At 39.8% G+C, this 20,554-nt stretch overlaps 1 protein-coding gene across 6 annotated transcripts in view; it reads left to right on the top strand.

Annotated features, from left to right (window-relative positions):
* The window catches only part of LOC133954605 (pleckstrin homology domain-containing family A member 7-like), a 114,123-nt gene that overhangs the window by 37,781 nt on the left and 55,788 nt on the right, over positions 1–20,554 (top strand). For 5 of the 6 annotated variants that reach the window (XM_062389013.1, XM_062389014.1, XM_062389015.1 and 2 more), the window contains one exon: positions 19,430–19,513. In XM_062389013.1, the coding sequence (XP_062244997.1) occupies positions 19,430–19,513 (84 nt within the window). Of the gene's footprint in view, positions 1–17,954; positions 18,056–19,429; positions 19,514–20,554 lie in introns of those variants that run through there. The other variant, XM_062389017.1, reaches the window with a different exon arrangement.

Below are 20,554 nucleotides of genomic sequence, written 5' to 3'. Positions count from 1 at the left end.
GCCATTTCTCTAATAATTTAAGTCTCTCTTTCTCAAGTTGCTGTAAATAACTGCTCCTTGACAACATAGACCTGGTGCCTAACACACATCGTTTTCTGAACAGTTTGTAATTCTATCTTATTGAAGACACTCATTAGCATATTGGATTTAGCCCCTTACCCTAACATTAACCATCACAACTGAATGCCTAACCCTAACTAAAACCTTAACCCTCAAACAAGCCTTTGAAAAAGGGAGGACCAGCTAAAATGTCCTCACTTTCCAAAAATGTCTTCAGTCTGTAAGGTCTATGCTCAAAATGGTCCTCACAAATAGATAAGAACACACGCACACACACAACTTGTCTTCTCTAGGAGACAGGGCCTGTCAGGACAGTCTGAAGTGTTTTGAAAGCGACTTCAGTGCAGACTTGTCCACCATTAGCATACCAGGCTGTCAGTCGATGTCGACTCCCTTGCTGCCCAAAAGAAAAGCTGCTCTCTTGTCATTCATGCACAAACACACACTTTCAGAAGAACTGTTTCCTGCAGACAAACACTCTATCCTGGTTCTGGTGCAAAAGACAACTATTGAAGCCCACTGCTGTATGTTAACATTTATCACAACGAACAACACTTGGGGCTTATTAAAAGTCATCTCTAAGCAGCCACGCTTGTCTGATGTTGCCATAGCAACAAAATGTCCCAAAGCAGTCTCTTGAGGCCGTAAGGGGGAGAGAGTTTGCCTCTGCCTGTCGCATCACCAGTAGCAACAGAGGTGGACACCACTCCCTCTGCTGTTTCTGATTGGTTGGGATGGACGTCTCTATTATACCACTATACACCACCATTCACTGCTCGCCATCGGTCGCCCCACCCTCTCAAAATGCAGCCACAATCATGATGGAACGGCTCATCAGTGCTGAAGAATCTCAATCCTGCTACTCGATGGAGCTGCAATTATCTGTCAGGGCTGCTGTATAACCCGCTCCACTGTCTGGGGAGGAGGTGGCGTGACAGCTGTTGGAATGGGACATCAGTTGGGACAGAATAAGTAAAGTGTTGAGAAGGAAGGGATGGCAATGAATATGAAATGAGTAGGACATGTTTGTCCATACTACTGTGCTTTATACCTACACTTAATATATATATCTGCATACATATTTATTAATGGTAAGTTGTCCGTCTTTATGTACTTCTACTCGAGTCTTGATGACCACTCAAAGCAAATTAACCCAGTCACACTCATATTCATATGTAGTAGTAGTTACTTTTTATTTAGTCATGAAATCATTATTCATACATAAGTAAACCATTTTCAAGGCTTAATGCATTGCTTCTCCATACATTCACCGTAACACTATTGATTGTCAGACCAATGAAATATGGTTGGATTAGAACATATTCACCAACCAACCAATCAAACAACAGAATGTAACACTAGCAGTAATTCAGTTGAGTTCAGGCCACGGCAATGAGAAGGGGGAGGGGGGGGGGGAGACCTCAAAGTAAAATATATATCTAATGCATTTCAGCTGGTCAGAAACCGAAAGCAGACAAGGATTTCTCCTCTAGCTTTGAACTCTTCCAATGGAGTTTTTGGCCCAGCATTGGTGGGAATAAGGCTGTCACGTCAGTTCCCTCTTCTCAACTAACGTTTCAGTAAAGTGGCTCGCCCACACAAATAAGAGCACCGCACACACAAATGATGTGACTCGCTACAGGCAGGACACCATAGTTAGTTAATTTTTACAATGCAAGGTGAAACCGCGTTTATGGTTAAATCGGTTAATCCCGACATCACCCCTTATAGGCCATAACCAAAACCCTTCAAGACTGGTTAATGCCTAACTCTTTTCAAAATAAATGTCTCATTTGGATTATCATGTGTGGGATTTTATCCATTTATCAGTCCTTATCAGACATTTTCTCTACCGTTATATTTTTTGCTGTCATCGGCATGTTTGTATTCAGCTACACCAGTTTAGCTCTGTTTACTATGAGCCCTCATGTTTATGTGAACAGATGAATTTTCCCATGTGCACACACCGTCAGCACAGAGGATAAGAGATGGTGGAGTTAGATACCATGGACCAACAGCAGAGCAAGAACTACCTGTCGCTCTGCTGTCACAGATTGATGTGAGAACTCTGGCCTGAACAAGCTGCTTGTCAACGTAAAGCACTGCAGAGTGATCAAAGTGAAGCAGCTCTTCAGTTTTAATGAGGGCAATATGTTCTTATTTTACTATTGAAGTTGACACGGTGGTAGAGTGTTTTTTTAGCCATGATAGAGGTCTGGCTCTCCGGATGGCAAAGCTTGTCTGTTAACACTTGAAGATACTAATTGTGACATCAGAGTGTTAGCATGGTCACTGAGAGCATGTTGCTACCTGTCTCAAAGCGCCAGAGAAGCATGGTCTTATTTATGGGTGGTAAACAAACAGAAGTTAACTTGTTTGTCTTCAGCAGTCATCCTCAAGTTTTAGTTCAATTAAATTTTATTGCTAGCATTGAACCGCCCGAGTGCCCTTCAGCAAACCCCGGAATCCCAGCCCGCTTTAGCAGAGGTCTTCTATAGGTGTCCGAACAAAATGAGAATTTTGCCATCAGGGATCAATAAAGCATCACATTATGTTATTAACCCTGAGTACTGTAGGCAGAAATTCAGCCGCTTTGAGGTGTGGAACAACCGCTTGAGTCACAGATACGGCACCACTGACACATTTTCCTCCACTTTATCTCTTCATGTTGACCTGCGCCCACGTAGCGCCGGCACAGCTGAAGAGCAGCCAGTAGATGGGATGGCTTGTTACTATGCTGATTATGTTAACTTGGCACTTATGTCCTACACTCTTGTTACTTTACAGTCCGAACAATGGTCGTATTGTCTGAGAGAATGTTTGACTAATGCCGAAGTAAAATCTTTAAAACACTTCTATTGCAAAATAAATAGCCTAAATAGCCTCCCAAAGTCCTTCCTCTGTCAGGCAGCTTCTCAATGTATCCACAATGGATCTTAATTGCTTTGAAAGCACAAACTGCAGAGCACCACCTAATTTTTAGTCGGTACAGGCACTTTCGTAATGAGCCTAAGCATTGTTCACTCTTCTACATGCTCCCCCCCAAATCACAGGGCTCCATTCCACTGCCATTCCTGTTTATGCAAATGCATAATATTTTCATTATCTCTGCAAAAAGGCATTAAATAGGCACTCTGTTCCTCAGCCCAGTAAAGAGGGTCATAGTTGGAGTCAGTCAGGCACTGAGGCAGGAGTCCAAAACGTCAGTGACGATTTGAATGTGGACGAGCGTCGAACACACAGTGATCAGATTTCCAGGAAAATGCTCTTGCGAGGGGTCTGAATAATTAGAATGGGTTTATTCTCAAAGTACAGTTAATGTTAAAGAATGAGCCCATGAGACTTTTCGAATGAGCTGAAACAGCTGGACCCAAAATGCCAAAGTCGAATCACTGAGACACAGGATGAATTTAACACAAGTAATTAACTACAGGACGTAAATGTCTTGCAAGGTGATTCTGACTGATAACAAGGAAAGCTATCAAGCCAAGGGGAACAGGGGAAGTCTTGAGCCTGAGGTTAAGATCAGCGTGTTATCACAGAGAGTCCAAGGAGGAGTGTGGCTGAGGAGCTGGCTGAATGGAACAGGTTGCTGCAGACGGTAGATGATCCAGGCAAAAAGAGAAACAGTGATTATGATAAAGACCGCCAGGCTCAAAACAAGTCTTATGTACAGGTAAATTGATGTTCTAGCAGAGTAGTAGTTATCGGCCGGTCCTTAATTACTGCTGCGAGGTGAGTGAGTTAAATGAAGGATATGAATCAGTTGTGTATGACAATTGGCAGAAGAATGACCTGGAGCCAGCGGTGGAGGAAGTGCTCAAACATTTTACTTAAGTAAAAGTACAATATACAGACAAAAATGTCCTCAAGTTAAAGTACAACATTAACTCTTTCTACCTGTGAAACATCATCTTCCATAACTACTTGTACATCATTTTGGTTGAGTGTCGGCAGTTGCCTCCAAATCCATTTCAGGAGTTTCTTTATCAGAGATGCTGCTGCTGAAGGAGGCGGGAAATTATGTTGCTCGCTCTAAATGGATCACTGAACCAATTCCTCTCTTGTTATTGATGCCTTTTAAAATGATAAAAATATGAACATGTAAAGCAATAGTTAATATACTGCCTGGAGGTCACTCCTATAGCCCACACAGGAATATAGTAGCAAGCCGTGACAAGGCAAAACACAAAAAAAGGCGCAACCATCTTAGAGCCCACAACCGTGACAGTAACTGTGGAGCAAGCATGCTCACGGCAGATGTAGTAACAGAAGTATATATGGTATCATTCTAGTCACTAAACTTTCTTTTTTTTTGTCATGCATAATGACTTAATTTCTAAAAAGTGATGAGTCATATTTCAGAAGGCAGGTCGTATCTTGGCATGAAGATGCTGGATGAAAAGTCCTTGGACCCACACAAGTTATTACCTACAATCATCCTGACAGGAACATGTTAAACATGTCATTGCAAATTTCAAGTTGTCAAGACATTTCCTTCAAAACCACAATGCTTGAGTTGAGCTATTTGTATAAAAAGTAATTAATTTCACTCAAATTTCTGCAGGGAAACACACAAGGGCCATTATCCACAGCTGAGCACAGCATTGATTGATTAAACACAGGCTTTTGGTAAATGAGACTGCATATAAGCAAGGCTGAATTTGAGACTTAAAAGTCATGCCTTGTTGATGTGTGACAATTTATATGTGCCACTTTGTAGCTGGAACAAATCAGCCCAGAGCTGCAGTGAATCAACCAAATGAAAGCCAGTGCAGTATTGACACGCTAATATTTTAGATTTTAGACATTTTATTTTTGTCTGCAACCATGTGATGATAATGAAACTGGCTGGTTAATGACTTATTCCAAAGTTGTTCTCACATTGCAGGTTGAACTTTTTTTTTTTATAATCAGTGTTGATAATTGAATGTTTTTGGAACTTCCGCCAACTTGTCTTTCATCTTGTCTTAAGGCAAGCTATTAAAGGATACTTGATGACGTAACTTATTTTTTGTAAGGGTTTATTTGCATAATGTTAAATATGTATTAGATTGCCCAAGTAATACCATTTCAACACATACAGTGCTATTGTAGCAACACATTAAAAAAAGGTTCTCATAGTGCCAGGACTCATTTTGTCACCATGATGCATTGGAGGTGTATTGGTGTTGTTGCTGGAAGGCCTTCTGGACTGTGGAGCAACAGGAAAAACTATGCACTGGTGAAGTGTTTATTTTGTGAGACAAGTGCTACAAACACGATACAGGGGGGAGAGAGGTCCACTTACTTTGCCTGAGGTATAATGTTTCAGTATTAAAGTTTTAACCACAGATTTCTGTATTATGTATTCCCTGGTTTAACTTTTTTATGGCAGAATAATAACAGTAATTATGAAGGATGAACAGGGAGTATTTACTGGTGGCTGTTGGGGAGTTATGGCATTCAGCTGGGAAAGCTTTGGAGGCCTGATGATTTATTTAAATCAGGTTTTATAAGATAAGACACGATAAGATCTTCCTCAACCTTACTTGTTAAGTTTATAACAATACATCTACAAGATAATTAGCTTATTCCAACGGATGCCTGTGATATAATTGCGTTTGTTAAATGTGATTGAAATATTGAACATTTAACACTTTTAACATATTAAATCATAAACATTTGATAAGCGACAGTTTAAGTATGCTTACTATCTGGCAGGAGTAAAGACGGAGGGTAAGTTAAAGGTAGGTTTGGGGTAAGTTGTTATATTTGCTGAAATCCTCCTCATGCCCTGAAAGCCATCAATTAATAAAGATGACAGCATAACTGGAGTCTTTGGCTGGAGAGACAATCACTGCTGAAGTAGAGACAATAGTCAGAAGTTAGTGAGGACGTCAGTGAGAACATGTCTTCTACCAGTTTTCAGTCAGTGCACATTCTTGTGTTTTTTGGGTGTAGTAGACGAAGGGTCCAAGGGGAGAGGCTGGGATGTATTAGTTGCCTGCCCTTTTGAGTTTTCCAGGATTACCAACCCTAACTTTAAAAAACATCAAGGTTGTGTCAGATACCTAAGAAATGTTGAAGAAAATGGTCATTTTTAGTTATTTTAAAAATGAAAACAGAACATTAACATGTTTTTGCCTGATATTTTGTACAGATCTCATTAGTCAGTTCTTATTCCTCCACTTATTGTCCCGCCCATTATTATTCTTCTTAAAGTTAGTAAGAGGAATAACAATGGGTGGTAGCATCATTTTAAATATTGAATGCAACAGAAAATTTAACAAATTTTCATGACAAAGCCTCAGATTTACCCTCCTAATTTGTTGTGTTGACCTGTTGATTCTGCTTTCCTTTTCAATATGACATAATCCAATAGTATATTACCTATTTGTAGATGGTACTCTACGTCAGGGCCCTGGCAGCGGTCTCTCAATGCCAGGGATGTCAGCAACGCTCGTGTCTGCTGCAGTTATTACTGGCACCGTGTTGTTCTCAGGCTGCCAGCAGCACGGAGCCACTGCCCTGGCTGTGTCGTCCCACCTCAACCCCTCTGTGCCGCTGGAGAATCTCCTTACTTTACTGGGTCACAATGAAACAAATGATAGGAGGGAGGGGGTGGGCTGATTTGGCAACATAAATAGTTGTGATATAATGCTAAAAATGATGCTTAGCGCATCTGCTGCAGAGGGCCTTGAGGTCATACACTGGTGTTGTAGCAGTTGCACTTTAGCAATACTCAAGAATAAATAATGGGTGCGACAAAGCTTAGGTGAATGGGCGCCAAGCCAGGGTTCTTTCAGTGATGAGCAAAAGAAAAACCTGCATTAGCTGCAGATGCATCTCCAGGTAGCCGTCTTTGTTATGGAATACTGAAATCCTATTTGAGGCACTATTACTTTTTCAAATAACCTTCATTTTCGTAACCCTCATTTAAAAAGTTTTATTTCACTTAAAAGCTTAGCCGTCTACACTTAGAGGTTATAATCACGGATACACAGTCACGGCACAAAATCCTAGCATTGGATAATAACCATCATTACATTGATTTGCATACAACCCAGCAGACTGGTAGCATTCAGCTCACTCTGTCACACTGTCAGACACAGTCTATTTGGTTTTACCACTTAACCTGACAAAGCCACTGTAGACTGTTATAAACCTTGATTTAATCAAACAAGGGAGCAATTCTAAAGGAGTGACGTGGAGAGCACGAGATGGAGGTGGAGTGTAAGAAAACCAAATGACCGGCTGTTTGTATTTGTGATGTGTAGGCGGGTCGATGGTAGACGTGGTATTCGATGGCTGTGAAACCTGAACGAGTGATGGTGGAACTGAACCAAATGTGTCACTGCATAATGTTCACTGGGCCAAGGAAGGAAGTGACTGGCAGCAGCAGCCTGCCAGGAATTCAGCAGTGTGTGTGTGTGCATGCAGTCCGTGAACGTGTCTGTGTTTGTAGTGGTCAGATTGTATTCCATCTCTTTGCCCCCTGGCGAGTTATATGACCAAGCCAGCCCATTGCACACACGCACACACACACACACGCACACACACACACACACACACACACGATAGTTCAGTGTATGTAGCATTTGCCCACACACATGCATGGAGCGGAACAGAAGTGACCATGTGGACACAGGTAAATATAAACAAATTAAACAGGGAAAGGGTCTGCGCTTTTCTGTTTCCAGCTTTTTATTCTTCTGAGGAAGCTTCCTGTTTCTTTTTATAGCAGCACTGAGCTACTGGCCTGGCTGCACTGCCTCTCGAGCCGGTGTCTCTCAGATGTTGTCTGGACCGGTGCTCCATAGTAGTAGCTCTGCTAATGTGAGCCCTCATATCAATGAGAACTCACATTACCGGTCAGTGAGAATTTCAAGAGAAAATTCAAGATTAACCAGTCACATTTTACTTATGTTAACTTTTCTTAAAGATTTAGAAAAAAAATGCATGAAACTGGAGAAATATGAGTCTAATTCATAAAGCTTGCCTTCTTTCGTGATTTACAGGTTCATAGTAAGACTTGAATTTATTAAAATACATAATTTGTCATATATCATACACTGCTGCCGCCATGCCCCCACCCTGTTTTCGCCTTTGGCATGGCTCCCAAAAACTCCAGTTGGCTTTTATTAGTCAACTGCTTAATGTGTGAGGTGCCCCTTCCTTAGAGGCTTCCTGATCAGCTGTAAACGACGCTGTAGCCACAGTAACAATGGCGTTGATTTTGCTGTACCAATCCTTAGCCAAACTGGTCTGTCGGTCACATAGACATTATATGAAAAACAATCCAGGAAGGCAAACTAGATGTTTAAGGCTCTTCAGATGTACAGATTACTGTGGGATAGGAAGAATGCAAACTTGGGCCTCTGCAACTTAGAAAATGTTTGCATGCACATAAAAAGCTATGACACTATAACAAAACTCAATAAGGACACCTTAACCTAAATAAGTAAATTTAGTCTGAGAGGTCATGGGCCAGTGCACTACTGCTTATACAATATTCTAGTATCTGTAGATATTGACCTAGAAGTCAGTGATGTTTTTCTTTTTTTTTTTTGTGGAAAGTTTTATTATGCATTGAATAAGCCTGCATACAAATATTATTATCACTACATTTACTTCTTGGCCTAAATTCAGAGTCAATCTTTTAGTCAGTTGAATATCAAGAGTTATGAATGTTGTTCAAAATGACTTGTGTTTATATAATGAGGTTTAAGAGTGACTTAAAGAAGTAAAACTAGTAAATTGTCAGATTGTGTAAATGCAACCAGCAAATGTTTGGTAGTGTACCTTGATATATCAAATTTCTATTGATTCAGTGTTCGATTTTTTAAATTTAAGTTTTCGGAACTTAGAAATTCTATTTTAGGAATCTTGTACTTTGTAGGTAATGTTCTGGTTTAATGTTAATGCAAGTATCGAAGGCTTGAGGCTGATTACATCATCAACAAGCTCTTTCTCATTTGAGTAGCTGACAAAAATACTGGGAGCTTCTTTGCCAGTGGCCCACCCTGCAGGCTGCCCAAAATCAACACTGATAATGTTTTAATCTACTTCTGTGCTGAGGCGAAATCCGGAACCCATTTGTAGCTTTTGCCTTGTGCAACTCAATTAGGTGATGTTTATTTAAACATTAGGCCGTGAACTAAAGTGTCATCTAATTTTTTGCAGCGCGTGTGTGCGTGCACATTTCTGTGTGTGTGTTTCACGTTAGTGCACGGAGGGGTGATGGTCTGTGAGCTCTCCCATAGATTTTCAATTACGTTCTATTGCACAGAGCAAATTGTGTAGACACGGTCCAGTGTGACAACATGTGGAGTTCGATACAGTGATTGTACCATTAGTCAGGAAGAGAGGAGTATTGGGGCTTTAGTAAGTTTTTGTTTTCCAGTTTTGGTTTGAGCCACATCTTCCATGTTCTTGGTAATGAAAAGTAACTAAAACTTTTGCCTTCGAAGATTTCAAATGAGATATCACAGCTGTGATGTTTGTTCATCCAGCTATTATACATATTATACTAGGATACTCACAAACTCAAGCAGTATACACTTCTCTCTCTCTCTCTCCTACACACAGGCGAGCACATACAGTACATTGTCAAACATGTGCAGTGCTCTGAATGGTAATGACCTTGCTGTGTGCCCCCCCATACTGCACTGGCAGTCCTCCTACCCACCCTCCCTCGCTGAACTTCAAACACATTTCACGTGGAAAAGCCCTTTAAATAGATTTGGCCTTTGACTGAGAGAACACCCACTCACCAAATCATTTAGAATCACTCTGTCTGCTACACATCTGTTCAAACCCAAGCAGTGTGTGCAGAATCAAATCATACAAAGACAAAATCCTGCTATTTATTGGAAGTGAGAGTCAAAGCTTACAGCTCTGTGTTTCGAGACATCAGTCACACTATTATCAATATAAGGATATGGGTAGCATTTTAATTACAGTAAGTAATTTCCAAGTTCCAAGTTATTGGATGAAACATGGACCCCGGCTAAGAGGACACACAAATCTGAGATGAGACTGGTAGTGTCAATCAGCCTCACCATGTCTCACATAATGTATTCAGCTAGAACATTTATTGCAAGAACTTAACCTGCTTTTGAAACTTGAATTTACAATAGGTTATTCTAATGAGTGCTTATCGGTATCAAGTGTTTTCACCGGCTTTCATGTTGCACGCTCTTCCAGATGTATCGCATTTGCAAATAGCAGCATTTTGATTGTGGCAAAAAGGCACAAGTATTCATGCAAGTTTGACAAAATGTTTAGACCCTTAATAATTATGTTAATATTGGTGTCATTTCATTCATCTTGCATTTCCATACACTCTTATATTCTACAACTGAACTGTTGTGTTTTGTCATCAGGTGTGACAAATTCTGAGTTCACTACTGCTCTGATTGGCACCTCTGAGGCCCATAGATACTGTATGCATATTGTTAGCATATTAGTTCTTCGTGGGCTCAAATAAAGATCAGTAAGATTATGAGCTGCTGAAGTGTGTTTAGTGAAAATGCAAATCAACGTTTGTATACTGTATACCAGAAGTTTGAGTTTGTGCTTGTGTAGAAAAGATTAGTACACTTACTCATCATTATCTCCATCCACTGACAGTTTTGATTTTCATACCTAATAAAATACCTGACATTGCATTGTGGCATTGTTTTGCGTTCACTTGCTGAAGACACTATGGTTTAATTGTGAAAGTTTAAGTTTTAAAGGTACTGTTCAATGAAAAGATTCTAATTTATCAGGTTTGTGGTAAAACACAGATCTGACATCCTCATATAAAATGCAGGATTGTAAATTTAATATGAGACAGACCATGTATGTTTGATCTTGTGTGTTTACATGAGAGGTGGGTCGTGTGCTGCCCTGGGCTGTCCCATGTTTATGTAACGCTGTAAGTTTAGCATCCGCCCTTAATAAATGTCATGTGGACATTGACAGGGGCAGAAATGTCAAACAAAGTCAAACACTGTCAGATGCTGAGGCGTAAAGAATACTGAGTGAGTGGTAGTGAGGGATTTTGGACCCAGCTTCCTTTGTTTCAGATGCTTATGACAACTCAGTCTAAACATACATTAATTTTAAATTAGGCATACGTAAAATGTGGTCATTTAAAATCCAATTCATTTGAGTCGATTAGTAGCACCCTAAACCCAAAAAAAGGAAGATCAAGTTTCCCGGTTCTTTTCCAAACAGAAAAACCATTACACTACTGAATTGCCTTGCTAAGAACCCCACCGTTGTATTCAGGTTATTGACTGGCAGTTACAGAGGTGATGTGAATTCTGATGTGAACTAGCAACAGACATAAATCAAAAAGAAAAACTTGAGAGTTTGATATCTGACTATAAAATCACTGGCACAGTTTCATCCCTGAAGGGTAACTGATTTCCAAAAGAGTTTGCTTAACTTGATGGAGGAAGAAAAACAAACAAAACCACATTGCGACTAATGTTTTTTTTATTTATATTTTATTTAAGTATAATATTTTAATTTAATATATTAAAATAAGTCCTTCTGGTGAAAATATATTACAGTACCTCATAACCCAAGGCAATATCTTCAATCTGCTGAAGCCAAAGCCATTTATTTTATTGATATACCTCCTTTTTTTGGGTAAATTTTTATAAATTATCAAATCTGATTATTTTGAGTCTGTTGAGTGATTAGTTAATCATGGCACTACTAGTATGGCTGCAGGGCCAAGCAGCAATCAAGTAAACATAGTACCTGGAGAAACAGTGTGACACCCAAGTCATATGACACAGCAGGTGCAGTGTGCCTTATAAGCCAGAGAGAAGGAGACTATGTGTGGCATGTGTGATCATGTGTGTCTATGGGCAGTCCCATGTTTATGTAACCCTGGAGGTGTAGCACCCGTCCTTCACAAATGTCATGCGGACATCGACAAGTCAAGCGCAGAAGCTTGAAGCGTACAGCCGACTGCAGCCCAGTGGTCAGGCCTTTCTTATGAGATGAAAGGTTATTTTAATTTCGTTAAAATCGTTAAGAGAGAAACAAAGTCAGCTACAGGGCTGGGCGATAAGATGATAAAGATGATTAAGGGATAAAATATATCCTGGATATAAATTAAAGACTTGTAGTGATTAAATCATTACAAAATTGAAGCATTAAACTGGCATGAAAGGGAGAATGTTTTTTTACATCTTATCTTTCTCTCAGATGACAAAATAATGAGCCATTCTGTCTGGACAGCTTGTTTGGGTTTCTGTGTTTGGTCAAGAATAACATGGCATGCAGTGTTTCGCACACAATTAGATTGTATCTGTGGCGGTAGCTGGAGGGCTCTGCTGTGGTGGTTGATTGTTGCATTTGAACAGTGAGCCTCATCCTGGCACAGACAGACAGCATTCTCTCAAATGCCCCCTGCAGTTACAGTTACACAGACTCTACCAGTGGTATGATGACTTTTGCCTGCCTACCAAGGTCAGTAAAAATGTTATCGAATTTTTGACGATTCTCTGGTCCACTTGAGCGGCAGTACTTGTCTCTGTGGCGGGACGAATTAGATTATTAGGGTAATTAATGGGGACCATCGTTGTGTACCACACCTCCGAATGAATGTCTTAAGTGTGGATATTGGTGTGAAAGCGACAGATGTCAGTGGTGCTAATTGGTGAACCACTGTGTCTGTAAAGTTTGTCCAGATTCATTGTCATGGTAGTTTTGCTAACAGAAAACATTTTATCAATTACAATGTCGTGTGTGCTTTTTAATATGCATGTCAGAAGGTGCACAGCTAAGAAACGGTAGTGATGATTTTGATGGAGACGCTGGGATTGATGTCAGAATCACAAATCAATACACTATGCATTGCGTCTGGATTTAGCTGATTGTTGTATTCAACCTTCTGGTGACGGTTTCATGCGAGAGACCATGTTGAAGCAGATCAAGCGGAATTTATCTGATCCAAAGATCCAAACTAAGACTTACAGTGAAAGAGATGAATCAGCTTGTTGCCTGTTACCAAAGCTTCTAAGTTCCATTGTGTTTGAGTCAATACTGAAGAGTCCCATCAAAGCAGGTTGAAACTTTGTGGGTAAAATAACAGAATCCCAATTTGAGAGTTAACCAACATGCAGCCAGTGGGGGTTCTGAATATCCAGTCCCTATTAGTGTTGCTGAATAAAGCAGGAGATCAGACATCTGGCCTTTTTTCTTACTACATGAAATGTTACAATTTTTAAGATTTTAGTTTTGGTTAAGTTTAACACCCCCACAGGTTTACTGGTTGTTACAACAAGTGGCGTTTAGTATAACAAGCTGCAGCTCTGACAGAAACACAACAGAAGAACTGGTGTCTCTGTTTATGGCTCGGCTAAACACAGCACACGTTATTTGAATCAAGAACTCATTAAATAATTGACCTCTTGCCAAGCTACTAGGAGCAATAGAGATCGTATATCACACTGCACATGCTGCAAGTCATATTCCTCACAGTGAGAGAAGTTGGATAACTTGCTGAGATATTTGATTTATTTTCCACTTGGAAATACCCCCCCAAAACTACATTTTTTTGAGAGTTGACTGAAATTTGGGACGAATACATTGGCTTGTTTTGACTCCTTCACAATAAAAGCCACCCTATGTTATGTGTTTAGCATCAGAAGTAACTTAAAGTAGCCATGAAGGCTGAGACTGGATCATTGAATGAACTATGTAGACAGAGAGGGAGTGGTAATTACTGTATATAAATAATTTTAAGGCTTATTATTGATTCATACCTCCTTCTGCCAAGGCCCAACAAATACACAAATTCCATCAAGCTGCACCTAATTGATCAAATAAAAGCTTAACAATTCTAACATTACCACATTTGTTCAATTCATATTTTTTTTTGTTTGTATATGTATCACTCTTCTATTGTCATGATTGCTGTCCTATGACTCAGTCCTTATTGTGGACCTGTCATAAGTCCTGCCACCCTGTAGGTAAACACCACACCTTGGAAAGCTGCTTGCAGAGTGTCAGCATCAAGGATGCTATTTTAATCAGCAGGTGTTGGGCTTTTTTGAGAGGCCGCTCTTTTAATGATATGGTTGTTATGTAAGGCACTCATAGCTGGAGAGCCAGCAGAGAGAGGTAGACTAATGCCTTAGTTGTCCCTGGAGATGGAAGTTTGTGGCACAACAGAGATGTTTGGATGAGTCAAACACATTATTACAGTTGTGGTGTGTTCTTTTAGGCATTATGTGCACAGTAAAATAATGGGAGATATAATAGATAGTGAGCATGGGCCTTGGCTGCAAACCCTTCAAACTCTTACACTACCTTTAAAAAAATTCTGTTTTTGTACAATGAGTTCATAGAAAGGTTTTGTCTGTCTGATTTGATATATTGTACCATAATAGCACTGCAGGTAATACCATATAATATGTCCTACATGCTCACCTTGGATTTCTTGCTATAAAATTAACATTTGTCAGACAATTGTGGATGAGACAAGGTTCATAGAACAGCTGTGCTGTTTATTTTTAAAAGGGACAATCTGTCTATTAGTTTGCAGAGTTATAAGAATCATATTGTCTACTGTAGCAAATTAGTGTGAATAAAGACGATGATAAGTTTCCACTTCCTCTCCTTTCGAGCCAAAATTGAGCCAAAATATCCTGGATATTGGTGCTGCCATCTTGTGCCGGTGACGCCATTTGGAGTCAGCACAGTGGATCACGGAATGCAGCCGTGGTATTGATGTCCGGCGGATACAAGCGTTTTTCAAATTGCAAGTCTGTTTCACATCAATTTTATAGCATCAAATAACTAAATAAAACCAACTTAATCAGAAGCATGGACATTTTAAACATAATTGATAATAAATACCTATGATGACAGAAAAAACATATTTGGGAGTATTTTATTTGATATTGTATTTAGAGATTTTAGTTTGACCCATTTCCCATCTGCTAACATGGAGGAGTCTGGGTTAATGACCGATCGACAGCCAGGAACTGAACCTGCCTCTCTATACAGTATATGGGGCTCCTGCTTTACAAGATGAGCTTACAGGCACCCCATCCCCTTATCATTTATCTGCCTCATTAATTCTACCTCGGGTTTAACCAATTCCCTCAGAATAGCAATGAGATTGGTAAAGACAACGTCTGTTACTTATCATAAATGTCTTGGGTCTGGATTGCTTTCTATTCTTATGAAGATTAAAAGGAAATGGTCACTTCATGTAGAAGGAAAGTACGTGAAATTCACCATTTATTCTTTAGACACCGCACATTTGTATAATATCCAGCTCTACGGAGCCAACACTGGACACATCTCTGTGAAGTGGGACGTAAGTAGCCCACATGGCAAAAAAATGCAGCGTTGCAAGACACATTGTGAACAGGTCTTTTACAGCGTGTGTTAAAGGATCATCATAAAGAGTATATAAAGCTTTTAGTGCTTCTATCATTTTTCCCTTAAAGCTCAGGTCATTGTTGCCTTTGCTCCCCTGAAATGACACTTTCACGTCTATTTTATCTTGTACTATTTTGAACCTTGCTGCAGGATGAAATCAGAGCCACTGATAAACAGCCTCTTATGACACCGACACGCTGTTCCAATTCATATTCTGTGAGACGGATTCATCAGTGTCCAGGGAGAAATGCCACACATATCAGCTCTGAAATAAACAAGGCTTGGTTTTAAGGCCCGCGATCAATAAGTATATTTAATGCGAGTTAGTGAGAGAGAGGATTTAAGGTGACTGTGTCCTTTGTCATAAAATACCTCTTTACCGTTTAACTGTCTGCCAAAAAGATCATAGTTAACATAATGCCTTACTTTTCATTAGATCACTGTTCTGCGTGCATCTTAGTGGCTGTCATCACTGCAAAGTTAACTCTGTATCATATGATGATTTATTGTCTTTTCATTACAACATTTTCTTTAATATTTCTCGAGACCAAGGTGTGGAAATGTATCTCTGTCCTCTAGCGCAGTGTGAAAACAATACCTCGCTGAAGAAGACTGCTTTTAGTGGAACACATTGACATTAAGATCAAAAACCATTAAAGCAATGATATTTTAAAAGGGCTTTGATCCTTTTCCATAAATTTCAACTTATAAATTGTAGTTCCCATTTCAATTTATTGCCAATAAAATTCCAATTTTTAATGTAATCCATTTACAACGATCACTTCCATACATATTCATCCCTTTTTAAAGTTCCCCTCCAATGAAATTCAAGTTTTTACCTTTTTAAATTGTCCATATTTTTTTAATGATAGTAGACATATGAGCAAAATAAGTAGTTAATGCCATTGATGCTGTTTTGAACAGAGTCTGTGCGAGTTAGCCAGTTTGTGTCCTCCTCACTGACACTAAATAAAAAGACAACTTTGAAAGGAAGATAACAAACATATATAGCTATGATACACTTAAAGAGAAAGATAGGAAATAACTAAAATTGTATCTACTAGGGCCATATTCCTGTATACACAGTTGCTAGGAATATTTTGTAATAATCTTTTAATGCAGACTAATAACCATGATGCAACGGAAATTACATCAGCAGCATGTTTATCAGTAAAACGGCACCGACACACGACTGCCAATGATCATCTGCTGTTGAATTTGTCGGGGCCGTGTAACTTGCAGCTCAGAGGCTTGTAGGGACGATCTGTTTATTTCTTTGTGCTACGACTGATTCATTATGAACACGTCCTGTTCAGACAGTTATTAATTCTTCAAGCCCCTCCAACTTTCCTGTTGAAATATTGAGCGTATCCCCCCTGAGGGACACCACTATCATGAGCATGAGGTGCTTGTGTCCAGTAACACACACTCCTCTGGCACCATGACTAACACAATGTCTACCACATTGTTGCTCTTCTAAAGAATGTAAAGGTTGTGTACGCTCTTTAACAACCTTTTTTAAATTTCACTCTGCAGTGTTTTTAAGCCTAGCTGTTGAACATTGATGTGTTAATATGAGCGTGGGCTTGTATGAAACCTATGAATTATTTACGTTACTGGTTCTTTTTTTGTTTAAAAGACACAGAGCCTGCAGCACCTGAGGATACTGACATTGTGTAGTCAGCCTCCGAAGAAAATGCCCAACTTCTGCAAAACACAGTGAAGGAAATGTTAATATATAGAAATATACTCACTGAATAGATTTTTCATTTATCAATTTGTGATAATGAAGTTTATATCTCCAATATGGAGGCATTTCTGTTGTTTTTAAGAGGTCACTTCCACACCACAGGCTGCTACACTGTTCACCCCTGAAACTCCTAAAGTTTTTCATGGACTCCAACACTTCACCCATCCCTCAATGGGCATTGTGGTGAGGACACAATGGGTGAATATTAATTTTTCTGTAAATGATCCCTTTAGCTCCAAAATCCTGGTGTACGAGAGAAACAGGAGGGAGCAGTGAAGCCAAAATTAAGGCAAAACACTCATCAAGAAAGTAAACAAAGGTGATGGTCATGTTTCCTGTTAGAGATGCTGCCATTAGTTGTCTTAACTCAACTGACAGGAGGGAGCAGCGTAACAGTCCTATGAGCTAACAGGAAGGTGTCTACATGCAGTGCATTAACTATAATTGGTCTATATTTATAAAGCACTTTTCTAGTCTAAATGACGATAAAGTGCTTTGCAGTACAGTTTTGCCATTTACTCATTCATACACTGCATCTATGTTCTGCACTTCCTATATCTCTATCGTGCATCGCTCATACATCGCCTACACAGCCATCAGGGGCAATGTGGGGTTCATGGACATTAAGCCAGCAACTGTCTGTTTTTACTGGGAAATCATGCTCTATCTCCTAATTCACAGGCACCCATTGATATGATCAGTTTGATGTGACATGTTGTGTTTAAGTCTTGAGCTGTGAGTTAATAATGTCGCTGTGAGTCCCTGTTGTAAAGCCTGTTGCTGCCTTGTCACTGCGTCTCTTGGGAAACCTTGTAGTCCTGTTGGATTTGATCTTCAGCTACAACAACCAGGAATCGGTTCAACGTGAGTAATGTGAGCTGCTAGTGAATGGAAAATGGTGCTGCTACGTATTGATTGTTGTCGGAGATGGGGAAAGGAAGCGCAACCTTACCACTCAACAGTTGTGTTTGCTGAGTGCAGGATGGTTCTCATCACTGCTGAGCGTCTGTTGGTGACTTCTAAGCAGAGCAACTGGAGAACTTTAGAGAACAAGAACTTTTCTTAGTGTTTGCTGCTGAGTGTAATATCTTTTTTTGTTCTTATTGATGGATTCCTTATTTCTTCCTCCATTGCAGCACTCCACATAGCAGCATATATGTTAATAACTGATAACATAGTTGAAAAATAGACAAATTAATAAATTAAATGAATGAAATGTTTTTATGGTGTTAGTATTGAAAAAGAGTGTATAATTATGAATTTGGCAGAGATGATAATAGTCTGTCATATTTTAGCAACTAAAACCTATTTTTACAATCTCATATTGCATTTTTATTTTACTACAGTTTTTAGTTTTATAACTATTTTACTTTGATTTGTTGAATATTTTTCACAACTGATGTGTCAACTTAACAGTGAAAAATGTTCAACCCTCATGCCTGTTTTTATGATAAAAAAGTACAAAACCGAAATATATACTGAAGTAGCAAAATGTGAAACAGAGAAACATCTCAATTTCAGTTCTTTGGATGAGAAATAACGAAATGATTATTTGCAATTATATAAAAAAATGTATAGGTTAGAATCAGGAGCTAAAAAAAAGAAATGAGTTTTTCTATCAGTATTTATGCAGTAATCCAATTCTTATCTTATTCTTGTTATCGTGTTATCAGTGTCTGTATATTAAATGCGAACAACATTCCATTAACAGTCCCCATCATTGAGAACAGTCATTGACAGCCCCCCCCCCCCCGCCCCCACGCACACAAACAAACAAATAAACACACACACACACACACACAAACACACAGTGACCCCCATGCCACCCTGTGTTGTTTACCCAGCCCAATGCTTTTTTCACTCTGGTTGAGGCTTAGACTGACTTACTGGGTCTATAACTGATGGAGGCCCAGGCTTCCACTGTCCAGCATTTTGTGCTGAGCCAAACAGTTTGCCCCACACAGGCTGAACAGGAAGGGTGGCGTGGGGCGGGGGTCCTGTAGTCACCCCTCACATTCTACACAGGGCTGGGGAAAGTCAGGGACGAAGGCCCATCAGGGTGGGGAGGTGAGACAGAGCTTCTAAACCTGCTACTCCTCTGGGGAATGATCGGCTTGTGTGGGCAGTACATGTGAACGGATCAGGGGTTGTAAATCCAGGGTGATGCCTACACAGTGTTAACAGTGCAACCTCAGTTGCTAATTTTGTCTCCTTTCTCTCCTCCCTGTGTCACTTCAGTCATAACCAGAGGACCACGGCGTTTCGCCATCCTGTGACCGGACAGATTTCTCCAGAGAACTTGGATTTCATCCTGCAGGAACAGTGAGTGATGAGTTTACTTCTCTGCTGCCCCGTCTATTTTCGAAAACTGTCAGCTGGTAAAATAAACAATTGATTTGGTGTCAGATGCTCTGGGCTGTATTGACATTCTCCAGCTGCTTTGAGATATATCGACAATGAAATTGGCTAAAATATTGTTTCTATTTTCATTTTCAATGTGAATGCTACAATGTGAGCTATGTAGTTTATCCCCTCCTGTGACATGATGAAATGATACTGGAAATGAGGAGCATCTGAAGCATGTGAAGAAGAGAAATCCAATGCTCCTTTAGTGACTCATGATTTGTTATAGTGTGATTTACTGCGCCTGGCGTTCTAATTAACAGTGAATTAAAACAAATCGTATCTATTCCTTAAAGTTATCACTTGCATATTTTTCCCCTAAATACTTTTTTTACTGAGTGGTTTGATAGTAGGGTCTTTGAAAAGTCTTGAGTTAAGTCAAGATGTGGGCAGTTCAATTCACCAGCACCACTTCTGAATCAGAATTGAAAAGAGAAAGATATTGGTGGTATCGTCAAGGACAAGCAGTGCTGCTCTCACTGTCCGGTGATGCTTTAGCGGGAGTCCGTAAATTGTTTCTCTCGCTTCCTGTTTAGAACATCACAGTTGGAAAGTGCAGCTAAACCTGCGTTGCTTTTAGTTACATCTGTTTTTCTTGTCTGCTCTATTGTCGAGAGTTAAGCTGGGCAAACACTGTCATTTTAGAAATGCTACTGTTGAATTCCAAAAAGCGCTGTACAAGTATGTCATCTGTAATGGAATGCCAGGAGGATTTATGTGCTCACACTCTACAGTCCGAACGTCAAGCCACAACCCGACCAGTATCACTGTACGTACCTGATGACCCCGAACCAGTCTGGTTATTATTTAAATGAGAAAGTTAAAGTTTATTTGCCTTGACAATGCTTACAAGGGAGATGCTTCTTGGCCATATGTGCCATTCTGTGTGCTGAAACTAATAAATAGAGGGGTTGACATTTCCCTCAGTTGTGATGGGAGGAGGAAGTATTGAACTGACAG

The sequence above is a fragment of the Platichthys flesus genome, chromosome 6 (assembly GCF_949316205.1).
Source record: "Platichthys flesus chromosome 6, fPlaFle2.1, whole genome shotgun sequence".
Taxonomy (NCBI): Eukaryota; Metazoa; Chordata; class Actinopteri; order Pleuronectiformes; family Pleuronectidae; genus Platichthys; species Platichthys flesus.
Note: the sequence above shows the minus strand (reverse complement) of the source record. Positions and strands in the feature narration are given on the sequence as shown.